This window comes from Colius striatus, chromosome 2, assembly GCF_028858725.1.
Source record: "Colius striatus isolate bColStr4 chromosome 2, bColStr4.1.hap1, whole genome shotgun sequence".
NCBI lineage: Eukaryota > Metazoa > Chordata > Aves > Coliiformes > Coliidae > Colius > Colius striatus.
The window spans coordinates 94961212-94983342 of NC_084760.1; the positions used below are offsets into that span (position 1 = coordinate 94961212).

Here is a 22131-nt window from a genome sequence, read left to right on the forward strand (position 1 = left end):
CGACACTAAAAGACTGAGGCAATTCCTGTCTCAGGAGCGTGGGAGGTGCTTCAGCTCTAATGGCCAAGCATCCTTCTCATCAAGCTCCTCATTCATAGAAAAGGTTTTGGATTTCACTTGCAATGCTGTAGACTGGGGTACACACGGGGCATTTGTGGGCATGCTCAAGGTGACCACGTGAGGTGAGCTAGGGACCATGATGTAGCTGAAAAGGGCAGGAGGATGGCTCTGACAGCAGCAGTTTACTGTGTGAGTAACCACTCAGAGTGTGCACACAGATAACCTGGGTTCAGCAGATGAGGCCTAAAGGGAGGGAGATTAGAGTAGACCTCCTATGGACTGTCCATTTCCACTGGTTTTGTGAGAAGGAACAGGTCTCTTCAGCATTTTCTCTGCTACATTTTGGCTACTCTCTCCACTTGCTCATCATTTTAATACTGGCAGTTATAAAAAAAAAGAATTAATACCCTTTTCTGAATTCGTGTCTGACTGTTTTTCCTTTGCAGAGCCAGCTACTATAGGAAGGGTGGGTGTGCAATGTTGCCTGTCAAATGGATGCCTCCTGAGGCTTTCATGGAAGGGATATTTACATCAAAAACAGACACATGGTGAGCTTCCTTTCTTTCTCTGTCGGGTCTGCCCGTCTGTGGTGTAACCCCTTTTGTAAAGTGAGAATATTTTGTAAAAAACATGTGTTCTTGTTCATTTCTCCTTTAACTAAAAGGAAAAGTTGGGTCTTTCAGAGCCAGTAGTAATCTTGAAGGAAACAAGGGAACTTACAGATCAAACCTGTGCAAGGGTGGGTGCTCCTGGGGAGGTGAGCCAGCAGGGAAGGGAGGCTGAGGCAGTTGCAGGTGCTGCTTTGCTGTCCAGGGAGGAAAGTCTTCATTCCACACTGAGGAAAGCAGCATGGGAGACTACAGCAGGATCTGTCCTGCCAGGGAAGTAGAAGGGCATCATGTGTTGTGCCTTTCATCTTTCTTTTGGCCTGCAGCAGGAGAGCACTGTAAGCTCTTGAGTTGCTGGTGGCCACAGGAGGAGGAGGAGGAGGGAGATTGGGTGAGCAGGAGGCAAGAGCTTGGGATGTGCATGGAGGGGAAGGGGCTGGTGGTCAGGACACAGTGCCTGAGCAAGCCTCAGCAGCAGGGTGAAGGTACACACTCTCATAGAGTTGAGCTGCTGCCTGTCTCAGCACCAAGCAGAAAAGCTTCCTAGTGCTGCTCAGAGCTCTTTGCAATTTTAATCAACAAGACTGTGATTTCCAATTAGCTAACCAGGTGAATGCTTTTGAGGGGGTCCTGTCCCAGCATTGTCTCGGGCTGTGCAGGCCATACCACCCAGGCTGTGGTGTTATCTGGGGAATATTTTTGTTTTACTTTAAGCTACAGGTGGAGGCTATGGGGCTCACAGCATCAGTGGGAGTTCACTGGAATGTTACTTCGTACACGGTAGCTTATTCAAGAGGAAAAGCTTGTCATAAGTGATCAGGCCACAGATTCACTCAGTCATGTCTCCAGCAGTGGCTGATGTCTCAGAAAAGCACAACCTGGCTTTCACATTTGTTACATCTAATTGAACAGTGCTGAGTATGAGGGCAAAGCAACCATATTTACCTACCAAAATCCTAAACTTCGGTTGCTAACAGTCAGCTACTAGTATTCGTGAAATGATTTGGTGTCCACCGTTGCAGCTGTGCAGCCTGCCTAAGCCTGAATCCCGCAGCAGCGACTTCCATTGAGCTGCCTGAGCGTGGCCTGCAAAGAGCAATGCTGACAGTGCTGTGCCTGCGAGCACTCCCCCTCGCTGATGGCCATTCCCCTGTCCTTCACTTTGTTTCCCTTCACTTCTGTGCTCAGGTCCTTTGGCGTATTGCTGTGGGAGATCTTCTCGCTGGGATACATGCCCTACCCTAGCAAAAGCAACCAGGAGGTTCTGGAGTTTGTCACCAATGGAGGAAGGATGGATCCGCCTAAAAACTGCCCTGGCCCTGTGTATGAGATTTTAACTTCAGTGTCTTCATGCAAATAAGTTTCCATTTCAAATGCTCTAGTCAAAGGTTAATGACTTTTAAATTGAACTGACCTGCTATGCTGGGTTTGAGTGCCAGTGACTCTGTTTTGGAGAACAATTCAGAGCACCTTTGAAATGTGCTGGCCACTGCTTGTTTGGTCGAAGATGGTGCAATATTTCTGCATCCTAGGCTAGCCGTGAAACTGCAAGTGCCCAAGCTTTTGTTCACAGGTAGGGAAAACTGGGCTGTGTCATCTGTCTGCAGCCCTGCCTACCTTTAGTAAGTTGTCCAAGGGATTTTGGGTGGGTGAATTATTTTTCTCGATGTGGTGTTAGCAGTACATCAATTGTCCCACTCGGGAAAGGCAGAGCACTATTATTTATTAGAAGTTCGTAAGCTGTTACATACCAACAGGATCTGCTATTTATGAGCATCTCTGTTTCTGCCCTTTCAGTTACCGCATCATGACCCAGTGTTGGCAGCACCAGCCTGAAGACCGACCAAATTTTGCCATAATTCTGGAGAGGATCGAGTACTGCACTCAGGTATTGGTGTCCATTCGTCTTGAATGAGATGGGTGGAGGGGTTCTTCTTGAGGAGTGGCCTAGAGAAGCCAGGACATGAGATGAGAAGGCAGCACTGCACGTCTGCAGTCAGCCCCGACACAGTGGCCTGGATATTTACCTTGTCGGGCAGTTGCTCCTCCTTGTCTTTGACTGCTGAAAGGCCCAGGCTTACACAAGCTCATGCAGCTTTGCAAATAGCAGACCTGTAGCTCTACTTCTGCTTGTAAAGGCATGGATTCCAACAAGGCAAAGAGCTAAGGCAGGCCAGCAGCTGTATGCCTTTCACATGCTTCATGCCAGCCGCCCCCGTCGCAGTGCCTACCCTCATGACAGGGCCAGCGCTGAGCAGAAGCCTGCTGGCTCACAGCTCGCTGTGCAGGTGGCCTCTCCAGCTGCCGCCAGCTCGTGCGTGGAGACGGCCATACCGAAGGAGAGCGGATTCTAAGGCAATGGGGAAAGGATGTGGCCAGCTCTCCAGGCAAAACCAAAATCTTATTGACTTCTTTTTTTACAGTCATTTTTAGCTCATGACGAGTAGTTTGGAAAATGTTTTACTGCCTGCCTCAGCGCAGGCTTCTTGTGTGGCCTCACACGGTTGTTCATTTGCCTCAATCAGTTTGTTTTCTCTCACTGTTTGGGGGGCTTGGTTGCTTTTCATGTGTGGCGGGATCCTAGGATTGAGAAGCATTGTTCCCTGCTATCTATAGCTTGCCGTGGTGTCTAGCAATAATTGAAGGTTGCCCAGACCACCACATTTTCCCTTGGTTTAATTATCAAAACAGCTCAGAACCGCAGTCCCTATGGATTCAGGCTTCAAGGGGTCTGGCAGTATTGCCTTCTCTCTGCTTTTCCATTCCTCCCTCGTGTGTGGAGGCACTACTTTCACAGCTGAAACTTTCTCAATATTCTCTGAGAATGTTATGAACTTGGAGATGATATAGATTACAAAACAGCATTCTCACAGGAAATTTGGCTGGACATAAGAAATGTTTCTCATTGTTTTCGTGCCTCTGCTGTTCTATGGTGAGTTTTAGGGTTGCTATGGTTCTTTTTTAACAGTTTGATTTGAAGGGTATCCTTCCACTGCATCTCACAGCTAACCGCATTTTTTCAGCATCCCCTACATGTGGAACTTGGGGACGACACGCTGTAGTCATAGGCTGGCAGCTGTGTCAGGTCTTTCACCCAGCCCGAGTATGCACGGTGGTAGGCAGACTTTGAGACATTCTCACTGTTCTCTCTGGCAGGATCCAGACGTCATCAACACCGCTTTGCCAGTAGAATACGGCCCATCGGCTGAGGAGGAGGAGAAGGTAGCGATGCGCCCCGACGATCCAGAAGGAATTCCTCCGCTCTTGGTCTCCACTCACCAAGACAGAAAGGATGACAAACAAACTCTGCCATCTCCACCACCCCTGCCGTCAGCCATCGCTGCTGGAAAACCTCTAGGGAAAGTGGGAGCCATGGAACCGCCGGTGCCAGGGAAGGTGCAGCCAGCCTCAGCTGGAGGGCATATCAACATGGCCTACGCCCAGTCCAACCCCCCTTCTGAGCTGCACAAAAGCCGGGGCTCCAGAAACAAACCCACCAACCTCTGGAATCCAACCTACGGCTCCTGGTTTGCAGAGAAGCAAGCCAGCAAAAGCAGCGCTCTGCTGGAGAAGGAGATGCCCGAGAGGGAGAATCTGGGACAGGAAGGGACCTGTACTGTGGGGCCCAACATTGTGACTGGCCGGCTGCCAGGCTCCTCCCTGCTGTTAGAGCCGTCTTCCCTAACAGCAAGTGTTAAAGAAGTGCCTCTCTTTAGGCTCCGCCACTTCCCCTGTGGGAACGTCAACTATGGATACCAACAGCAGGGCTTACCCTTGGAAGCCTCCACACCACCTTGCACTAGCAGTTACGAGGACCCCGTCCTTAGAAACAAGAGCCACATAACCCAGCAGGGGCTGTGAGAGCCCTCTACCCTCTTGACTTTTCCCCTGTGGGCCCTGAGCCTTGAAGAAATGTCCTGTCTACCCAATACACCACGAGCAAGGGATCCGACAGCATTACCTTCCATTTTGTGCCAACTTGCTCCAAAAGTGCCGCCCTCGAAGCTGTAATTTCCACTATCCCGAGAGGCTTCAAACCACCAAAACACCAGTACAGTAAAAGAAACAAGGGGGAGGGAGGATACAGGAAACAGATGTTAGCTGCAAGGCCCAGCTGCTGTCACATCGACTCATACGCATGGTTGTCGTCATGCCCTTCCCGTGAGCTTTCCTCAGTTGTGTGTTCTCTGCTTAAGTGTCAAGCCACAGCTCACTGCCTTGAGTGTTCCATGCCCGGGGTTTTCTGTGCCAAACTTGTGGTTGCTGTGTGACGCCTGGCGATCTCCCGCAGCCGGTGGAGGTTGTAACGGGTTTGGAGAGAGCAACCTCTATCCAAACCGAAGCAGGATAACAACAGTGCCGGATGGTAACACAACGGCACCTTCCCAAGTTGTGTTCCAGCTACAGTCGGTCTTTGAAGGTCCTTGAACGAGCAGCGGTTATGGAGGTGTTGGCAGGGCAACAGAAAGATACTGGTTGTGCTGCCTCGCTTAAAAGAGAGGAGAAGCAGCACAGAGGATGGGGTGAGATGCTACAAGGCATCCTGGGGCAGGGGTGGGGGTGTTTGGCCAGGGGTCTTGTTTTCTTCTTCCAGTGCTTAAGCACTAAAACTGAGTAAAGGCCTTTAAAATTCCTGCTGTCCTACAAAAGTAGGAATGCCCTTCATCAGGAACTTGTGCGTGTCAAGTGGAACCGAGGTGAAGTTTTACAGGACTATGATCATGAGAGAAACTTTCACCGTGCCCTAAAAATGGACAGCCACCTGCATACCTCAGAGGTTGACAATAGACTTTGATGTCCCCTGTACAAACAACAACCAAAAGGCAGAAGACTACATCGTGCCAGGATCTGGATGCCAGATACTGTCTGTATTTAAAGGGTTTGCAGCCCTTGTTCCTTTAACAAAACAGGTGTATGATAGTGGTTTAAAGACAAACACTGCATTGACTCATTTTGTACACCTTGTGCATGAAAAATATTGTAGTTAAGTGTCTTGTCAAAACATAGATGTAGGAAATACTTCATGTGTAAAGATGTGCATTAGTAACTTCCACTTAGGGTTGCAAGGAGCTGTTTTAGTATGAACGCTACCCGAAAAAGGAGGTGCCTATTTCCATCCAACTGGGCGTAGCGGGGCATCAGCAAAGGCATGTGAAGGTGTTCTTCAGTCTGAGACTCTTCGTTTCAGTGAAGTGCCTCTGAATCTGGCCCTGGATCCAAACTTTGAGGTAAGCTTCCTATCTTTGTAAGGGAACAAACCAGAATCCACACGTGCGTGCTCCTAACTTTTGAGATGTGCACAGTGAAATGAGATGGTTTGGATACCACTCTTGCAAAAAAAAAACCCCAAAAACCTAAGATAAGGGAGGTAGTGTGCTTTCCTAACCTGCCTTTCCAATGTCTCTGGTACACAGAACTGAGCCCCTTTTTCAAACAAATGCCAAAGCTGCGTGTGGAGGTTGGTTCCCAGGGCTGTGCTCTTGGGACGGTGCTGCAAATTTCACGTTGCTCTGCTCAGGCTGTGCCGCCCTGCTGCCGCGTGTGTGGGCTGGCAGGGATGGATGGTCAGGGTCACGCCTCAGGTGTGCTGCTGTTGCTGCTGAGCACGGGCCTCTTCAGCCTGAACTAAGAGAATATTTATGATCTTCAAGGTCGTTAGGCTTGCAGCTCTTGTCATGAAATAGCCCCCGGGGAGCGATTCTGCCTAGCTTAGCGTCACACTGATCTCTCTCTCTTTCTAGCTCAGTAAACTCAATGGGGTAGTTTTCTAGAGTCTCAGGAAAGCTGATTAATTCAGGAGCTAAGCACTACCAGGACAATTCTTATACTGGCATACTATTCACATATAATAGCAATTTTCAATTCAATATCGCAGCTGCCTCATTTTCGTAAGGGCTGAAGCTCCTCATTGTTTTCTTTAGCTGTCCTTTGCACAGGAGCCACAGTGGGTTGTTGCTGTCTTGCCTCTCACATGCTCCTGAGGACAGAATCTGACCTAGATGCTAATGACTGTTCTTAAAAAAATACACAAGATCAAAAAGTCACAAAGTTAATGATCTTTGACTAGCTGAAATTATTAGTTCTTGGACCTGGAGCAGCAACTCTGATGCTGCACAAATGCAGATAAGCTGTCAGGTTGTGATGTTAAAGGTAGAATTTCTACAGAAGCTTTAAAAGCACAAGCAGCAAGAGATGATGATAAGTTTGTCGGGGCAAGGGGGGAAAGGCAGCCTTCCCCAGCCACAGTGAAAGAGCCAATACTGCTCTGCAGCTTGTGCTGTGCAGTTATTTTGTCACAGAATTTCAACTGAAATACTCTTACAGAATGGGAGTTATAAAACATGAAGGAGCTAAACACATTACTGCTTCTTACCTACAACATATGTGAGGTGCTAATTCTGGTCAGGGGAAATGGTGAATTACTACTGAAATTCTCCAAGCTGCTGGGTAGGGAGCGTTGAGATAAACGCCGTTCAGCATTAGCGCTTGGGTTTAAGTCGCTTCCTGCTCGTGTCTGGCATAAAATGCTTTGTTGCAGGATGAGTTTGCGTCGGGTTTTGTGGTTTGGGTTTTTTAAATCCTCCCTCTTTAACTCTTAGAATTTGGAAGTCTGGTTTGGGCTCATTTTTAACGTAAAAAAACGTCACATCTCTGAACTCTTCCACAGCAAGGATTTCGTTTGGGTACTCCTGTGTGCCGACCAAGCACACAACCCCAGCTTGCAAAAACTGTTTTGTAAATATTGATGATAAATCTACCTGTGCAGGGAACAAGGGTTGGAGCATTTGCCTGTCCTCGTTCTTAGAAAACAATTAATACTATCAATAACAAACGCTTTCCATGAGCTAAGTGCCTGCACCAAAGGGTGCTTGCTACTTGTGTGCAGGTGGCATAAAAGTGTTTCCTGGTCATCTGCAGTTGCATTGCTTAACCTGAAGCATGTCCTGTTGCATTGCCAGCATTTCAGTGACAGTATAAGACTTGTATTTGTATCACTGTGTGTAAATTCAAATTACAGTGCATGTAATTCACTCAACACAGCTCTAAGGGGACAGTGGCTTAAATTCTGCGCATGATGGCATTGCCATATACTTTGTTCTTCTACCTGCAAGCGTGTGGTGCTCACATCTCTTCTGCCTCAGTGTCTAGCAGTTTCATTCTGGTACCTTTCCTATAGCTCTACATCATTAGCAAGAGCTCACATCCACTCATTGACTAGGAATGTTTAATTTCTGTGTCTGGAAAGATTCACCTGTTTGGTTCAGAGCTGCAGGGAACAAAAGGCGCTTAAATCACTGTGAGCTCACCAGACTCTGGCACGTGTAAATCCCAAAGTCCTGTATTAAACTCCTCCGGGCTCAGCTTAGAGTGTTACAGGAGGGGCGGGGGGGGAACCCACAAAAAAATCAAGTTATTTTAACTCTTTTACCCATTTTTGTCTATGACATATTTTTTTAAATATAATTTACTGAGATAATGTAAATTTATATAAGGAGCTTCTTTTTAGAGGCTGTTAATCTTTTTCATTGGCAATACGTAAGTATTGCCTGGCACTTACATGTAATACTTACCTGTGTCTTCCTCACCCTACAGTAGAAAAGCGGGAAGCAGTATTATCTACAGGAGGTAAAGCACGACTGGGAAAATCCTGCGCTACCACTCTCATACTCGCGAAATGGCTGATTTCCACCTGGATGTTACCCCTTTCCTATAGACGTTCGGTAGGTTCCCCGTTCAGGTTGCTGATGAAGGCAAACAAGGGTGGGATGCCTGAGGATCTGCCTTTGCACTTGTCTCTTCATCTTCTTTTTTGCTGCTGAGCCTTGTTTCTCCATCCCCTGCCTGGGCAGGCAGCGTGGCAGCAGCCAGGTCGGTGCCACGGCCCTGGGCACTGGTGAGGGGCGGCAGCGGAGGTAGGGCCGGCACCCTAGGGCTGCTCACAGCCCTCCGGCCACAGGTGGGAAGAGGCAGCCCTGGGTGCGAGAGGGCTGAAGTAGGCACCAAAGGATTTCATCTTTGCATGTCTGCTCCTGCTGGGTGACAACCACCTGGGTGCAGGAAGAGCATAAAACAGACTTTTGCAGCAGTAAAGACGTCCCTGTGTGTCTGTCCCAAAGCTAAACCCATCGCAGGAAAATGTCTGCATTGTCTGCATCCGGCTTCTTTGAGTGAGTGAGTGTCTCATGTCCAGCAGTTTACGTGCCATTGTTGATAAAGGAAGGGCCTGTGCACTTCAGGGAGATGATGAAGAAAAATACTAATATATGGTCATTGAGTATTTTGTATTGAATAGTGTATTTGTATTGTAAACAAGTGTAGTGAACCACAAGGCATGAAGACAAATAAAATGACTGTAGCTGGCTTGCTCTGTCGTGGGCTGTGTCATCATTGAATCAACAGCCAAGGGACGACTCCCGACACCCATTTTTACACGGTGAGGTTATAGAGATATTAAGGAACACCATCCACCGAGGAGCGCGGGTGACCTTGGCCCGGGTCAGCCACCTTTCTGGCTGGCAGCAGTGTGTGTCTGCCTTGCAAATGCCCACCTCCAAGTTTCTTTCTTACAGGAGGAAGTGCCGTTCCCTCAGTTGACCACCACCAAGGTTGGTTTTGCCTACAGGAAAGTGGCCGCTATAGAAAGAGAACAAAGTACATGGCTGAAGAGAGCACTGAGGGGTTTTCATTCCTAAATATTTATATCCTAAACCAGCAAATTTCTTTGAGTCTGGACACAGACTTTGAGTAGGTCTAATAAACCAGATTCTAATCCAGTAGAGTGCCAGTATCAAGCCCTGTAACAAACATAGGATTTTTTCCCCTTCCCCTACCACATTCTGTCATCACAGGTAACAGCTTTCTTAAGAAATAGTCCTTGAAATTAGGACCTTATCCTCCTTTACTTGTTTATCCCCATGCTCCTGCTCCTGCAGGATAATACTCTGGTTTAGTGAACAAGACTTTTTTTTGTCCCCTGAGCAGGCACGTGCAGGCACCTCTCTCACACTTCCCCTCACACTTTGGTTCTTCCCTGTCTTAGCAGTACAGTCAGTCCCCAGACCACCACCACATGCTGGTTTGGATCTGGCACTGGCTGCCAACCTTTGCTCTACTTTCTATTTTACCCCCAGAGCTGTTGGTCTGCAGCAAGCCAGGAGCAGGGCTGCAGGTGAGTATTCTGCTCTGTGGCTTTCACAGACATAGTCTCAGTTTCCACCAGGTGTTTGACAAGCTCTGTAAAAGCCATGACGTAAAAGCCAAGCTCTGTAAAAGCAATGGACTTGCCGCTTGTGCAACAAGCTCACATGCAACAGGGCTTACTTGGCAGAGAAACTAGGTTATGTTTTGCAGATCTGCAGTGCCAATTTTGGATCCTCCTGCCTCAGACCTTGCTGGATAGCAACAACAGGATAGCACCGGCTCCCTGCCCAGAAAACCATTACTGTCAACATCTGTGAAAACAGTCACTGAATCCAACTGGACCAAACTCTCTGCAAATTAATTCCCCATCCTGGGACACCTTGAGGAAGTTCTCCTCCTCCTGTCACACCTGTGACGACTCCTTTCCAACCTGTGTCTAACAAAGCCTAGAGGAGTTCGGTTGCTGCTTGGACCCCAGAGACAGGCTGTGGAACAAGGACAAGCCTCAAAGTCTGTGTAGGCAGCACAGAATTGCTGGGCACCAGCTGCTGATTTATTTATAAACCAGAAAATATTTAATGTTGTTTATGGGGACTTTGAGGATCATTTGTCTTTTTTCTAATCAGTCTGGGGCCGTGCTGGTACAGACCTGGGCACAGCACCTAATTTCAAACTTCACTGCCAGTTATTTTCAGAATTATTTTTTATGACAGGAAGAGTCCTGCAAGGGCTGGAGAAAGGGATTATGGCAACTTACCCCGGATTTAGGGAAGCACAAATCCCTTCCATCCCCAGCTTGAAGACAACCATCAGTAATCCTTTCTGGAATGAATGGAGGGACTGATTCATTTCTCTTTCAGGTCACACAAATTTGCAGCGCTTCTTCCTTTCTTGCAGAAGAATTCTCAGTGCTACCAAAACAGCTCCGTAATGGTACCAGTCCTGACTTGCTCCTGGACACACTGCTCTAGCTGGTTTTGGCCTGAGCTTCCAGGAGAAGAGTGGAGCAAGCTGAAGCTGGAACTGCAGGGAAAGCATACTGCACCCACACCCAGAGTGGACCTGTGCTCTCTGCCCCTCAAACAGGATTCAAGGAAGTTCAGCAGCCTTTGCTAGCCCAGGCCACCGAGACCCCACTTCCAGCTGAGCTGGGTGTTACTACAGAGCTGTGGAAGGCACAGCCCAACACCCTTGGAGAGAAAAAAAGAGCAGTGAGTCAAACTCTAGGAAAGAGGTGATTCCCCTGGATTATGCCATCAGTGCAAGGTACGCCACAGAGAAGGTGCTGTGACTATAACAAACTGTCTGAGCTTGCTGCCATGCCCATGCTTGCTGCCCTACATGCCTCTTGCAGAACTCCAGCTACCCCTCAGATCATGCAGTTACATCCATTCCATCCTACAAGGCAGGAAAATAATGCATTTCTGGTAAGGAGCGTTTCCCTATAGGACCTGAGCTGCCCACCCAGGAGCAGCGGGGCCGGCCAAGCCCATGCAATGGGAGCATCTGGCTGATGTTCCACAGCTGCCATTCCGTGTGGCATCCCCTGGGCCCGCTTTGTACCTAAGAACAGAAGGGAGGGGATGCACATTGTGCCCCGACCTAATGAACGTTCTTGTGCTGCCACAATAGTCGCCAGAGTTTCATTTTACTAATACCAGCAGGAAACAGGTATCGGACAAAGTTAAGCTCAGCACATCACTGAGTATCTGCATCTTCAAATATAAAGCATTAAATTATATATATATATATATATATATATATATTTACAGTCAGAAAGTTACAGCTTTTATATTCCATTAAAAATTCCCATAAGTTAGAATACAATATGCATTACTTTAAATACAGCTCAGGAAAAATAGCTACAGCGATATCTAAAAGAAGGTAACAGCAGCATAATTCTGTCTAAAAAGAGGATACTATGATGTAATTTAAAGTGTCGCCACCTCCAAGTGAAAGCAAGCAGGTTGTTTAAGAATAAAATGACCAGCCTGATAAAATAACATTTACATGTGCCAAGCAATTAAAATATATTATATGTTTAAAACATGGACAAAACACTAGTTGTCTTAAAAGGCCGAGAGGCAAATAATGTCACATCAAGGTGTGCCACAATGCTGTACCTACACCTATCCTTAATTTAACCTAAGAAATTTATAGTGGAAACTTGTCCAAAGGAAACAAATGATAACAAAAACATGTGTCACAAACAAATCAAATAACATTAATAACTTGCTTGAAAACCCTGCACATAGCCCACACCAGGCTGTATTTATAGAGTTAATATTTATGATGAGGCTATTATGTATACTTCCACTCTGGGTTTATTTGCATTTAAAAACTGGAATACTTACAGCCTGCAGCGCACCAAACAAAGAAAGTCTTTAAAAATGAGGGAAAGCTCTCCAGGAGAGTGCAAAGTGCATTATTTTAGAGTGCTTCTTACACGTAGCTCCTTCTACCAAAGCAGGCAGCAATGAGTGCTCTGTACTATACAGACAGGCATGCAGCAGATTTGTGCTTTTTAAAGGCTTTTGATCAAATTGCTGCTGTTCACTAGGATAACCCCAACTCCTCCTCTTTATCAGCCCTTTTGCATTCAGGAGGGGAGAACAGGAGGGGGAAAGGAGGGAGACAAATGATAAAATGTAAAAACACTTCACAACTGCCTGAAAAGGGGGGTTGGGTTTAGGGTATTTTTTTCTGCTTTCTTATTGCTAGCAGCTGGTATTGGAACTGACAAAGCTCCTGGTTACCAGAATAATGTCACTTGTTACCCACCTCCTCTGTCAAAAGCGGGCAACACGCAGAGCAGCATCGGTTCCCAACTATGCAGAGGAAAAAAATCAGGTAAATACTGCAGGAAGCACAAAGCAGCTGCAGGGATGGATGGATGGAGACTTGCCTTCTCCAACAGGAACAGTGTTCAAATAACACAGCACCTCAGACCCAAGGTGCTTTTGCAATAACCCTCCCAGGCAAGAGCTGTTTCTCTTAGGGAAACAGAACAGTGGTTTGAATTCTTAATGTAACTCAACTTTTTCATCTCTTTCTCTCCTTTTTATACCTATATATATTAAAATATATATTATATGTACACACACATACATATATACACCTATATATATGTAACATGTAAATGCAGATTGAATCATTTAAAAATAAGTCTGCATCTTAGATGGGGTTCTTGTATGCTTTCAAATGCTACTCCCCTACCCCGCCAGCCCATCGAGGCTCAGCAGATGTCATCCACAAGCTTGGCGCCGTTAATGCCACGGTAGGTGACCCGGCTGGGCCGCACCAGGACACCGTGGTTCAGCCTGCAGGTGAAGTAGCGCTTCTCCCCCACGGAGCCGTCATTCTTCCCCTTGGCGCTTCGGAGTTCCAGCCCCAGCCATATCCCCGGTGCAAAGTCGGTGGGACCGATGTACCTGATGGTGCCCATTTCGTTGGAGCTGCTCAGTAGGACCTGGGAGCCTTCGTGCAGCTTCACCGGTCCCTCGGCGGTGGCTGTTGCAGTGTTACTCCAGCTGCGCCGTAACACGGAGCTCTTGGATCTGGTTGGGAACCAAAGGGGGTGGAGGGGAAAGAAAAAGGAAAGAGTCTTTGTTTTCTGTGAAACACTGAGGGCAAATCTGTATCACAGAATCACAGAATCTTAAGGGTTGGAACAGACCTCAACAGATCATCGAGTCCAACCACCCTGCCAGAGCAAGCCACACTAACAGAGTAAGGTGCACAGGGAAACACCTCAAAGCCCTTTTTTAAAAACTGGGCTTGCTCTCACATCACTGGCCAAACATGTATCACCATTAACAGGCTGGCACATGTGGCAGCTGAAATACTTGGCAAACCCTTTTCCTCTCCCCTTGAAGCTAGTCACCGTAGGTGACAGGACCAACAAATTGAGCGGTAGGAAACAGTTTATTTGTTTGGGGCCGGAAAGAGTTTAGTCAAAACAACATTCAACGTGCAAGAGGCAGTCAGGATCACCAGGAGAAAGTGAAATCCTTTAACAAGACCCTCTGAATGTCACCCAGCTGTGTGAAAACAGAAGTTGGAGAATACGCAGTGATGAGCGACCACCAAGTGATTTTAATGCCAACCTGACTTCAAGGACTGTGCTCCTGGACACCCTCAGAAAAGGGTCTACTGTTGGTCCATTTTGGAAGGAAAAAATAAACACGTAGAGGTCCAGATATTATACATGTATAAAGATTTTCTTTTGGACACGAAACAGTAAAGCTAACAGCCAGCTCCCCGCAACGTTTTACACTTGAGACACTCACCTGACAAAGGAGTTCCTTCTATTTATCTCCTTTTGTGAGGATGCAGAAGTGGTGCTTAGACTGCGTCTAAAACCTAAATGGAAAGGTTAATGAGCCATGTAGGACTTACTTCTAAAAAAAAAAACCCAACCAAAACCTTTATGAACTCATATTGTGTTTTCTTTTATATTCTATATAAAGTATACTGTAAAAGTTTACACATTCTCCCTTCTGGTTTGGAAATTCAGTGAGGAAACTTCTCACGAATGGGAATGTCCATAACATATTCAAATTTTCAGAGAGGAGAGAAATGAAATTAAATGAAATGAAGGCAATCAAACAAGGGTAATTTAAAGCAGCCTTTCACCAAAAGCCTAGCTAAGGAAAATGAAAAATAACTACCTTCAATTATCTCACCAAAGTTTCGGTACTTTTATATGGATCCTCCCTACCCTGATCCCTTCCTTCATCTGTCTCCATTTATATTAACCATAAGTTCATAGAACCATAGAATGGAAGGCGTTGGAAGGGACCTTTAGAGATCATCTAGTCCAACCCCCCTGCAGAAGCAGGTTCATCTAGATCAGGTCGCATAGGAACATGTCCAGGCAGGTCTTGAAGACCTCCAAGGAAGGAGACTCCACAACCCCTCTGGGCAGCCTGTGCCAGGGCTCCCTCACCTGAATAGTGAAATAGTTTTTTCTTATATTTAAGTGGAACTTTTCATGTTTCGGCTTCATCCCATTACCCCTTGTCCTGTTGCTAGCTACTATAGAAAAAAGGGATGTGCCAACCTCCTGACACCCACCCTTTAGATATTTGTAAATGTTAATAAGATCCAACCTCAGTCTCCTCCAGACTAAATAGCCCCAGTTCCCACAGCCTTTCCTCGTATGAAAGATGTTCCAGTGCCCTGATCATCTTGGTGGCCCTGCGCTGGACTCTCTCCAGCAGTTCCCTGTCTCTCTCGAGCTGAGGAGCCCAGAACTGGACACAGGACTCCAGATGAGGCCTCACCAGGGCAGAGTAGAGGGGGAGAAGAACCTCCCTTGACCTGCTGGCCACACTCTTCTTGATGCATCCCAGGATGCCATTGGCCTTCTTGGCCACGAGGGCACATTGATAATAAGCTAAATATGAGCCAGCAATCAGGACTCCCAGGTCTCTTCTCTGTAGAGCTGCTCTCCAGCAGGCCAACCCCCAGTCTGTACTGGTGCATGGGGTTGTTCCTTCCCAGATGTAGGACTCTGCACTTGTCCTTGTTGAACCTCATGAGGTTCCTCTCTGCCCAACTCTCAAGCCGGTCGAGATCCCACTGAATGGCAGCACAGCCTTCTGGGGAATCAGTCAGTCTTCCCAGTTTGGTGTCATCAGGGAACGTGCTGAGGGTACACTCTGTCCCCTCATCCAGATCCACATCCTTGATGAAGATGTTGAACAAGACTGGCCCCAGAACTGATCCCTGTGGAACTCCACTGGCCACAGGCCTCCAACTCGATTCTGTGCCATTGATCACCACCCTCTGGGCTCTGTCATTCAGCCAGCTCTCGATTCACCTCACTGTCCACTCATCCAAGCCACAGTGCCTGAGCTTTCTGATGAGGATGTTATGGGAGACAGTGTCAAAAGCCTTGCTGAAGTCAAGTTGAACCTGCTCCTTAACTCTGACTCGAACGCAATGCGGTACTAAGGGAAGAATGTGAACAATCTTAACTCTGACAATTGTTTCTGCCAGTGTAGGGTTAGTAACAAGAGAGTAGCCCACAGTTCCTTCTGCAGGCTACATTTTTAGGAAGGGACCAGCAGCCAGACTCAGGTTGGCATCTGTGTTCCTTAAACATCTGTTGTGCTTACTGAGGATGGAGCTTTTGTGCGTCAGGTTCTGCTGTAGAGTGGCAGGCCACAGTTGGCCCCCCAACCCAAATCACAGCATCTCACGCCCCCCTACCTGGAAAAGTGTTGTTTCTTTTGCTCAGTGAAGTCTCTGTGAGAGAGTCCAGAGAACCTGTTAGTCTGAAAAGCAAGAACACAACAAAGTCATTTCAGTTCAACTCTAAGTGAATCTACTACTGGAGTCCTTCTTGTCAAATGCTGGTTAAGTTCTGATTCTTTTCCCCCTCCATCCGCTCCCCAGAGACAGTAACATTTCAGGCAGGTATGTAAGAGGTGCCTGGAGCAAACGAGTTTGAGTTACTCATCTTTTACTCAGCAGGAGAGCATGTACAATTTTAAGGCAAGTTCTTTAACAGTTTGTCTGAACTAGGATATTCAGGGAAAGAAAAACAAGAACACATCTGTCAGAGTAACTAGATACAACTTCAAGAGCAAATAGCACAGTGCTGCTCAGATGTTCTTCCTGAAACCTAACAAAGAGAGTACAAAGAAAGTGTCAGGTGCTTTGGCTGCTCTGGGCAGTGAGCTGGACTGAGAACAGGATTTCCAGTCATGTCCAAGGGCAACTTCCTCTTATAACCAAATTTAGCTCAGGGCATTGGGACTGGGTCACAAAAGTAAGGTTTAATGAACACAGACTTGATCAGAAACAGAGGCTCTGGACTGAAAATACTTGAAGTGGCTGCAAAAGAAACGGGAGGAGCTGCATTTCCAATTTGTACTCTGCTTTCTAAAAGCTGACCTAAAACCCACCAGGTTTTTGATGGAGGTTATAAACTTCCATTAGCAGAAGAAAACCTTTATTTCTTCCATCACTTCTGTAATGCTTTGTTTCCCCCTGGAAACACATTAAGAAAGCATTTGGCAGCACAAACGTTAGAGCAGCGTCAGTGCTTACCTCTGGACTCGAGACGGTGGCGCAAATATACCGTATCTGGGAAGGCAACTGAAGTACTGAACTCCTCCCACGGAACCATCGTTCTTCCCATGAGGTTTGTCCAACTCAATTCCACACCAGAATCCTAAGTTCCAAAACAGTACAAATCAGTGTTTCAAACAAAACACCACAGGCTTTTCTTTGTCTAGGCAGTCGGTACGGTTGGTGTTCATCCACATTAAGGAAAACAGCTCCTAGCTAAGAACTGGCTGGATTGTTGTTTTATTTTATACACATATATATGGGTATGTATTACTATTTATGTACCTATGCAAAAAAATTCTGTCACAAGAGAATCGTCTCAGCATTTTTATACATTCCTGAGAAAATTATTGCCATTTTAATTACTACAGAAAAGTAATTAACAACCCCTTGATATATCTACTAAAGCCAAACACAACGTTACTGAACGTTAACGGCAACTGTTTGACTAAAAGGAGACGGGAAAGAAGAGGAGTGGTGGTTCAAGGGTCCCTCTTTAGCTCCCTGGCCACATGGTTTATACCTCATCTGAGATCATCAACAGTAAAATGAAAGTTTTGGTATTAATTCATTCCTTCTTTCCATCTAGTAAGTTATAATTAATACAAATTGCGAGGCTGGTGGTGCGATACTGAGAGGAGGGTGCAAGGATGGGAAATGGCCAGCAATTCATCTCGTACGAGAACACTACAGAATAGGCATCAAGATGTTAATAAGCTTGGTCATTCATAACCTGTGATAAATGTGAGCTAATTACCTAAAGGTGCTAAACTTCATACTCCATTAGCAGTCCTTATGCTATCCATCCCCAAAAGATTCAAAATTTAATTCAAGCCACTTGGTACTAAGGCACTGGATAAAACGGTGATCCTAATTATCAGCTCAAGAAACTCGGGAGTGACAGCTTATGAATTAGAAGGGCTCAGTCCATCTGAAGTTCTCCTCTTCCTGTTTTTAGAATTAAAGAAAGATCTGCATTGCAGCAAATAAATAAATAAATAAAGCTTGGGTAACTTCCAGAGCTCTGATACACGTTAAAATTGAAATACTTAAAAATGCATGTTACATTTCCTATAAATTACTGGGTTTGCAGCCAGTGAAGATTTGTCATCGTTCCACCCCCACTTGCAATACCATGTTTTTCCTCACAAAAACACCCCTGTTCCCTATCTTGGGGGCAGAGGGAGGTGACTTACAGTGCCAAACTGTGCTCTGATTTTACACTAGTGTAAAATTTTACTTCTAGTAGATTTTACTTCTAGTGTATCATTAGGATAACCAGCCCTTTTCTCACTGCTTACTTCGTAAGCAACAACACGACATCAAAAGGAAGAATCAGTTAATGGCAGTACCTTCAGTGAGGACTGCCCGGGAAGGAACTGGAGGAAGGGGGAAAATGCTTGTACCACAATCCTGCATTCTGTCATTCCAACATTTTTAAATACTGATGCCACCAAGTGTCAAGACAGAGTATTGCCGCTTACCGATCAATCCCACGGTCCTCATCTAAACGGTGTGCTCACAGCAATACTGACCAACTGGTTTTGTACTACTCTTACAATTAGATTATAGAGAAGGACATGAAGAACGCTGAATTTCAGTATTCTCAGAAAGACAGTATTCAGAAATTAGTTTCCAGAATCTAGAACAATTCTCTTCCCTTTGGAAACAGCTGACTTCACTGCAACATGGATTTTAGCAAGGGGATGGGACCCAGCCACCCTCTCAAAGATGCCTCTTGGCCTAAGAACAAGATGGGTATACTGTACACTAAGAGTACCAGCGTTGCAAGAGATGAGCGGTGCCAAAAAGGCTTACTACAAAAAAGGAGGAGCAAAGGCACGTGATCTCAATAAACTATATACCAGTTTGAAGACCAAAGTTAGGATTTTCAGAAAGTTTTGTTAAAATACCTACAATTTCAACAACAAAATACTTCTCCTAAGTAAGCTGTCTTAGTGGACAAGAAAACGTGATGTTATGACAAGTAAACATGACACTATAAACCATTCTTTTTTTCCTGGCAGCTGCATTAAAGTAAAAAATATTCAGTGAAACACAGAAGAGAAAAAGAACTTTCAAACAAACCAGTAAATTTAGAATTTTTTTTGGGGGGGTGAGGAAAAAGTTCTATTAATGTTCATGTGCTCACATGTTCTTGATTCTACAACATACACAAAGAACATTGTGAATACCTGGTGCAAATTTTGTCGTCCCACAAAATCTGACAGTGCCTGTTCTCTGTCCTACCACCAGTACTCTGTCTCCAATCTGAATTTCTCCTTCATCAAAAGGACTTTTCCTTGTAGCTGCAGAAGAACTATACGACCCTGCTCAACAGAAGAACAAGATCTGATATTAGCGACATTGCATCTTTAAGATTTAAGAAAAAGTCTTCAATGGTGAGCCAACTGATTGGAAAAGAGAACATCTAACACCGCGTACCTTTACCACATGGCAACACATCACAAATGTGGCTTAGACAAAGAACTGCTTTGCTTCAATGTGAAAACTATGCACTACAGCCTTTTCTCTGCAGTGGGAAGGTACAGTGACCAACCATAAGAACACTTTTCCTCCCAAAGATGTTCTAAAAAACTTTTTTTTGGTTTAAGTTGCCAAACTTGAGTTTACCGTTAAACTACTTCCCATGTGCTTCCTTGAACTAATGACTCAAACAGCACAAGTCACCCTAGTGTGAGCACTCAGTACAGTAGTAAACTCCCACCTGTAAAAATACCCCTCCACAGGACAGATCATACATACCAGCACGAATTTTAGCTGGGGCAGAAGACACTCTAGTCACTGCCTTTTTATTGCTGTCAGCCGAGTTCCGCTTCTTGGAGTAATTCTGTTTGCCTTCCAATGAGGTCGTAGAAGAGGAAGAGCTACTGTATCCAGGAAAACCTACAAGGCATAAACGAAAATGGTCCTTCAGATATCCTGCTTGGAAAAGGACAGAGCCAGCAGAAGGAAAAGCTTCCCTAAGAAAGACGTTACCTGTCCTCCACTGTGGGCAGAATTAACAAAGTAAAGAGCCAAAACAGGAAGTTGTTTGGCAGCATTTACACAAACACCTGCCAGGAATGACATAGGTGCACCTCACTTAGCCTTGTGAGTCCCAAAAGGCCCTTCTTTATTACTCTACAAAAGTTCTTCTAAACAGTCCAAAGCACGTTTATTAAAATATGGGAGCCTTCGTAGTCAAAAGATCACACCATCACACTTTCAGCATCCAGCCTATTAAAGATTTGATGAGAAGTGGAAGGAAGGTGATATTATGTGAGTGAATTATTGTCTGGATCAAAGCCTACTGTATTCCATTACATACTGTATTAATATTAAAATCTGTACTATAAAATAAGAATGGGAAATAAATCACTTTTATCTCCATTTGCAAACCCTTATGTCTAAACTGTCTGATGAGACTTATGTTCAGCTTTTCCTCCTTCCTTTTTGAGGCTCTCCCAGTTCTCCCGCTTCCTCCCCCACATCTACCCAGAATGAGGCAGGGTATAGCGAGACGTGTCTATGCTTCAGTTGCTCAATGTGAAAAATGAAGGTAATATTGCTTCTCAAACTTCCCAGAATCCCAAGAGGCTCAATTCATTACTTTTTGCAAAGTACCTTGATATCAACACAGGGCTAGTGTGTTCAACATAATTAATCCTCCCATTTGGCAAACCAGTCAAGAACCGCACGAAGGCAAAGGCAATGGGTCAAAGCAAAAGCTCGGGTATCTGGGGACAGAAATCTAAAGACTCTGAGACACTGGCTGCAGCGATGCTGCAATGAAGAAAGTGCAGATTACTAAATAAATGGTGACTAAGCAGGCAAACTTCAGGTCCAAGGTATGAACGCACATGTGCATTTGCAAACACATCCTACAGGTGTATATTTAGAAGGCAGCCCAGGGATGGATACCCTGGAGGTCAGCCCACCTTATACTTTTACATAAATGCAACAAAACCTGCTGAAACTAAACCAGGCATTGAGATTGCTCTGTTTTGGGGGAAGTTGTGGGGCGGGGGAAGGAGGAGCAGCAGGGACTTCAGCAGGTCCTGTAACGCATTCCTCTTACGTCAGGTAGAACAGCTATTTTTTAGATTCTTCCTGACAGGCGAGTGTTTGACCTGCTCTTAAAATCCTCCCATCAGGGAGATCTCAGGACTTCCTCAGCAATATATTTCAACACATAATTACCTGTACTGTTACAAGGGTTTTTTCCTCCTACTGTAAAATCTAATTTACCACAGTTCTAGCTCAAGATTTCTTACTCTCCTTACAACATGCAGAATGGGTTATGCTGTTCTATGTATTCGAAAGCTTTCTGGTTTATCCCTTTAATCTTCTGACTTTTTAATCACACAGCCACAAATTCCAAGTCTTCTCTCCTAAGCCATGCTTTATACCTCTAGTTATTGCAGTGTCCTCTGAATTCTCTCTGGCTGATTCACACCTTTTTGAAATGCAGTGTCTAAAACCAGACGCGGTGTTTTAGCCGAGGCCCTTACCGGTGCCAAGGAAAGCATCCAGGTGGCCTTGTGTACCTCACGGCTGACACTCCTTTTGGTGCATTCCCATGTATCTCCCCTTTTGCAACCTTATGACATGACACAGATGACTCGTCTTCACCTTGTAATATTCAATATCCCTATGTCCTTTTCTACAAACTATTATCAAGCATAACATTCCCAAGGAGTATTTATACAAGTTGACTCAGCATTGCTACAGAACTTTGCCATGCTCCTCTCCATCTTCCCCCCCACCCCCCCCAAGACCTTTTTTTCCAATTTTCCAAGGTTTTTTTGAAGGGGAGTTAGGGTCTAAAAAAATCCCAAAGCCAAAACACCTCCACAAAGAACAAATTCCAGGAAAACTCCCAAGCTAAAACAGCCTACCTGTTTGACAAAGAGCCACTGCCCACTACTTTCTCAATGGATGCTGGGTTCTCCTAAAGGTTCTGCACCTGCAGTATCATCAGTGAAGCCAACATGAGGCTTCACATCACTTAACAGTCTGCAAAGTCTCTGTAATCCTTTTATAATTGCAGATATCATATAGCATCCATCAAACTGAGACACTGTGCTGGCAACTAATTTAATTGTGTGATCAGAACGCAAAGACCCATGTGACCTACTCTAGGTGGTCCTGCTCTGGCAGGAGAATTGGACTAGATGATCTTTCAAGGTCCCTTCCAACCCTTAAGATTCTGTGACCAAGACATTAAGTGTCTCCTCAA

The 22131-nt window shown here is 45.6% G+C and overlaps 2 protein-coding genes across 2 annotated transcripts in view; one reads left to right on the forward strand and one right to left on the reverse strand.

Annotated features, from left to right (window-relative positions):
* The window catches only part of ALK (ALK receptor tyrosine kinase), a 321490-nt gene extending 316961 nt beyond the window's left edge, over positions 1–4529 (forward strand). The window contains exons 26-29 of the mRNA XM_061989641.1: positions 507–608; positions 1857–1991; positions 2466–2556; positions 3825–4529. Of these exons, the coding sequence (XP_061845625.1) occupies positions 507–608; positions 1857–1991; positions 2466–2556; positions 3825–4529 (1033 nt within the window). The remainder of the gene's footprint in view (positions 1–506; positions 609–1856; positions 1992–2465; positions 2557–3824) is intronic.
* A 6923-nt stretch (positions 4530–11452) lies between these two features.
* Positions 11453–22131, reverse strand: part of CLIP4 (CAP-Gly domain containing linker protein family member 4) — a 36208-nt gene continuing 25529 nt past the window's right edge. The window contains exons 12-17 of the mRNA XM_061990178.1: positions 19656–19796; positions 19085–19219; positions 16869–16992; positions 16026–16090; positions 14099–14171; positions 11453–13366 (exon numbers count right to left, since the gene is read on the reverse strand). Coding sequence (XP_061846162.1) covers positions 13045–13366; positions 14099–14171; positions 16026–16090; positions 16869–16992; positions 19085–19219; positions 19656–19796 — 860 coding nt within the window. The 3' untranslated portion in view covers positions 11453–13044. The remainder of the gene's footprint in view (positions 13367–14098; positions 14172–16025; positions 16091–16868; positions 16993–19084; positions 19220–19655; positions 19797–22131) is intronic.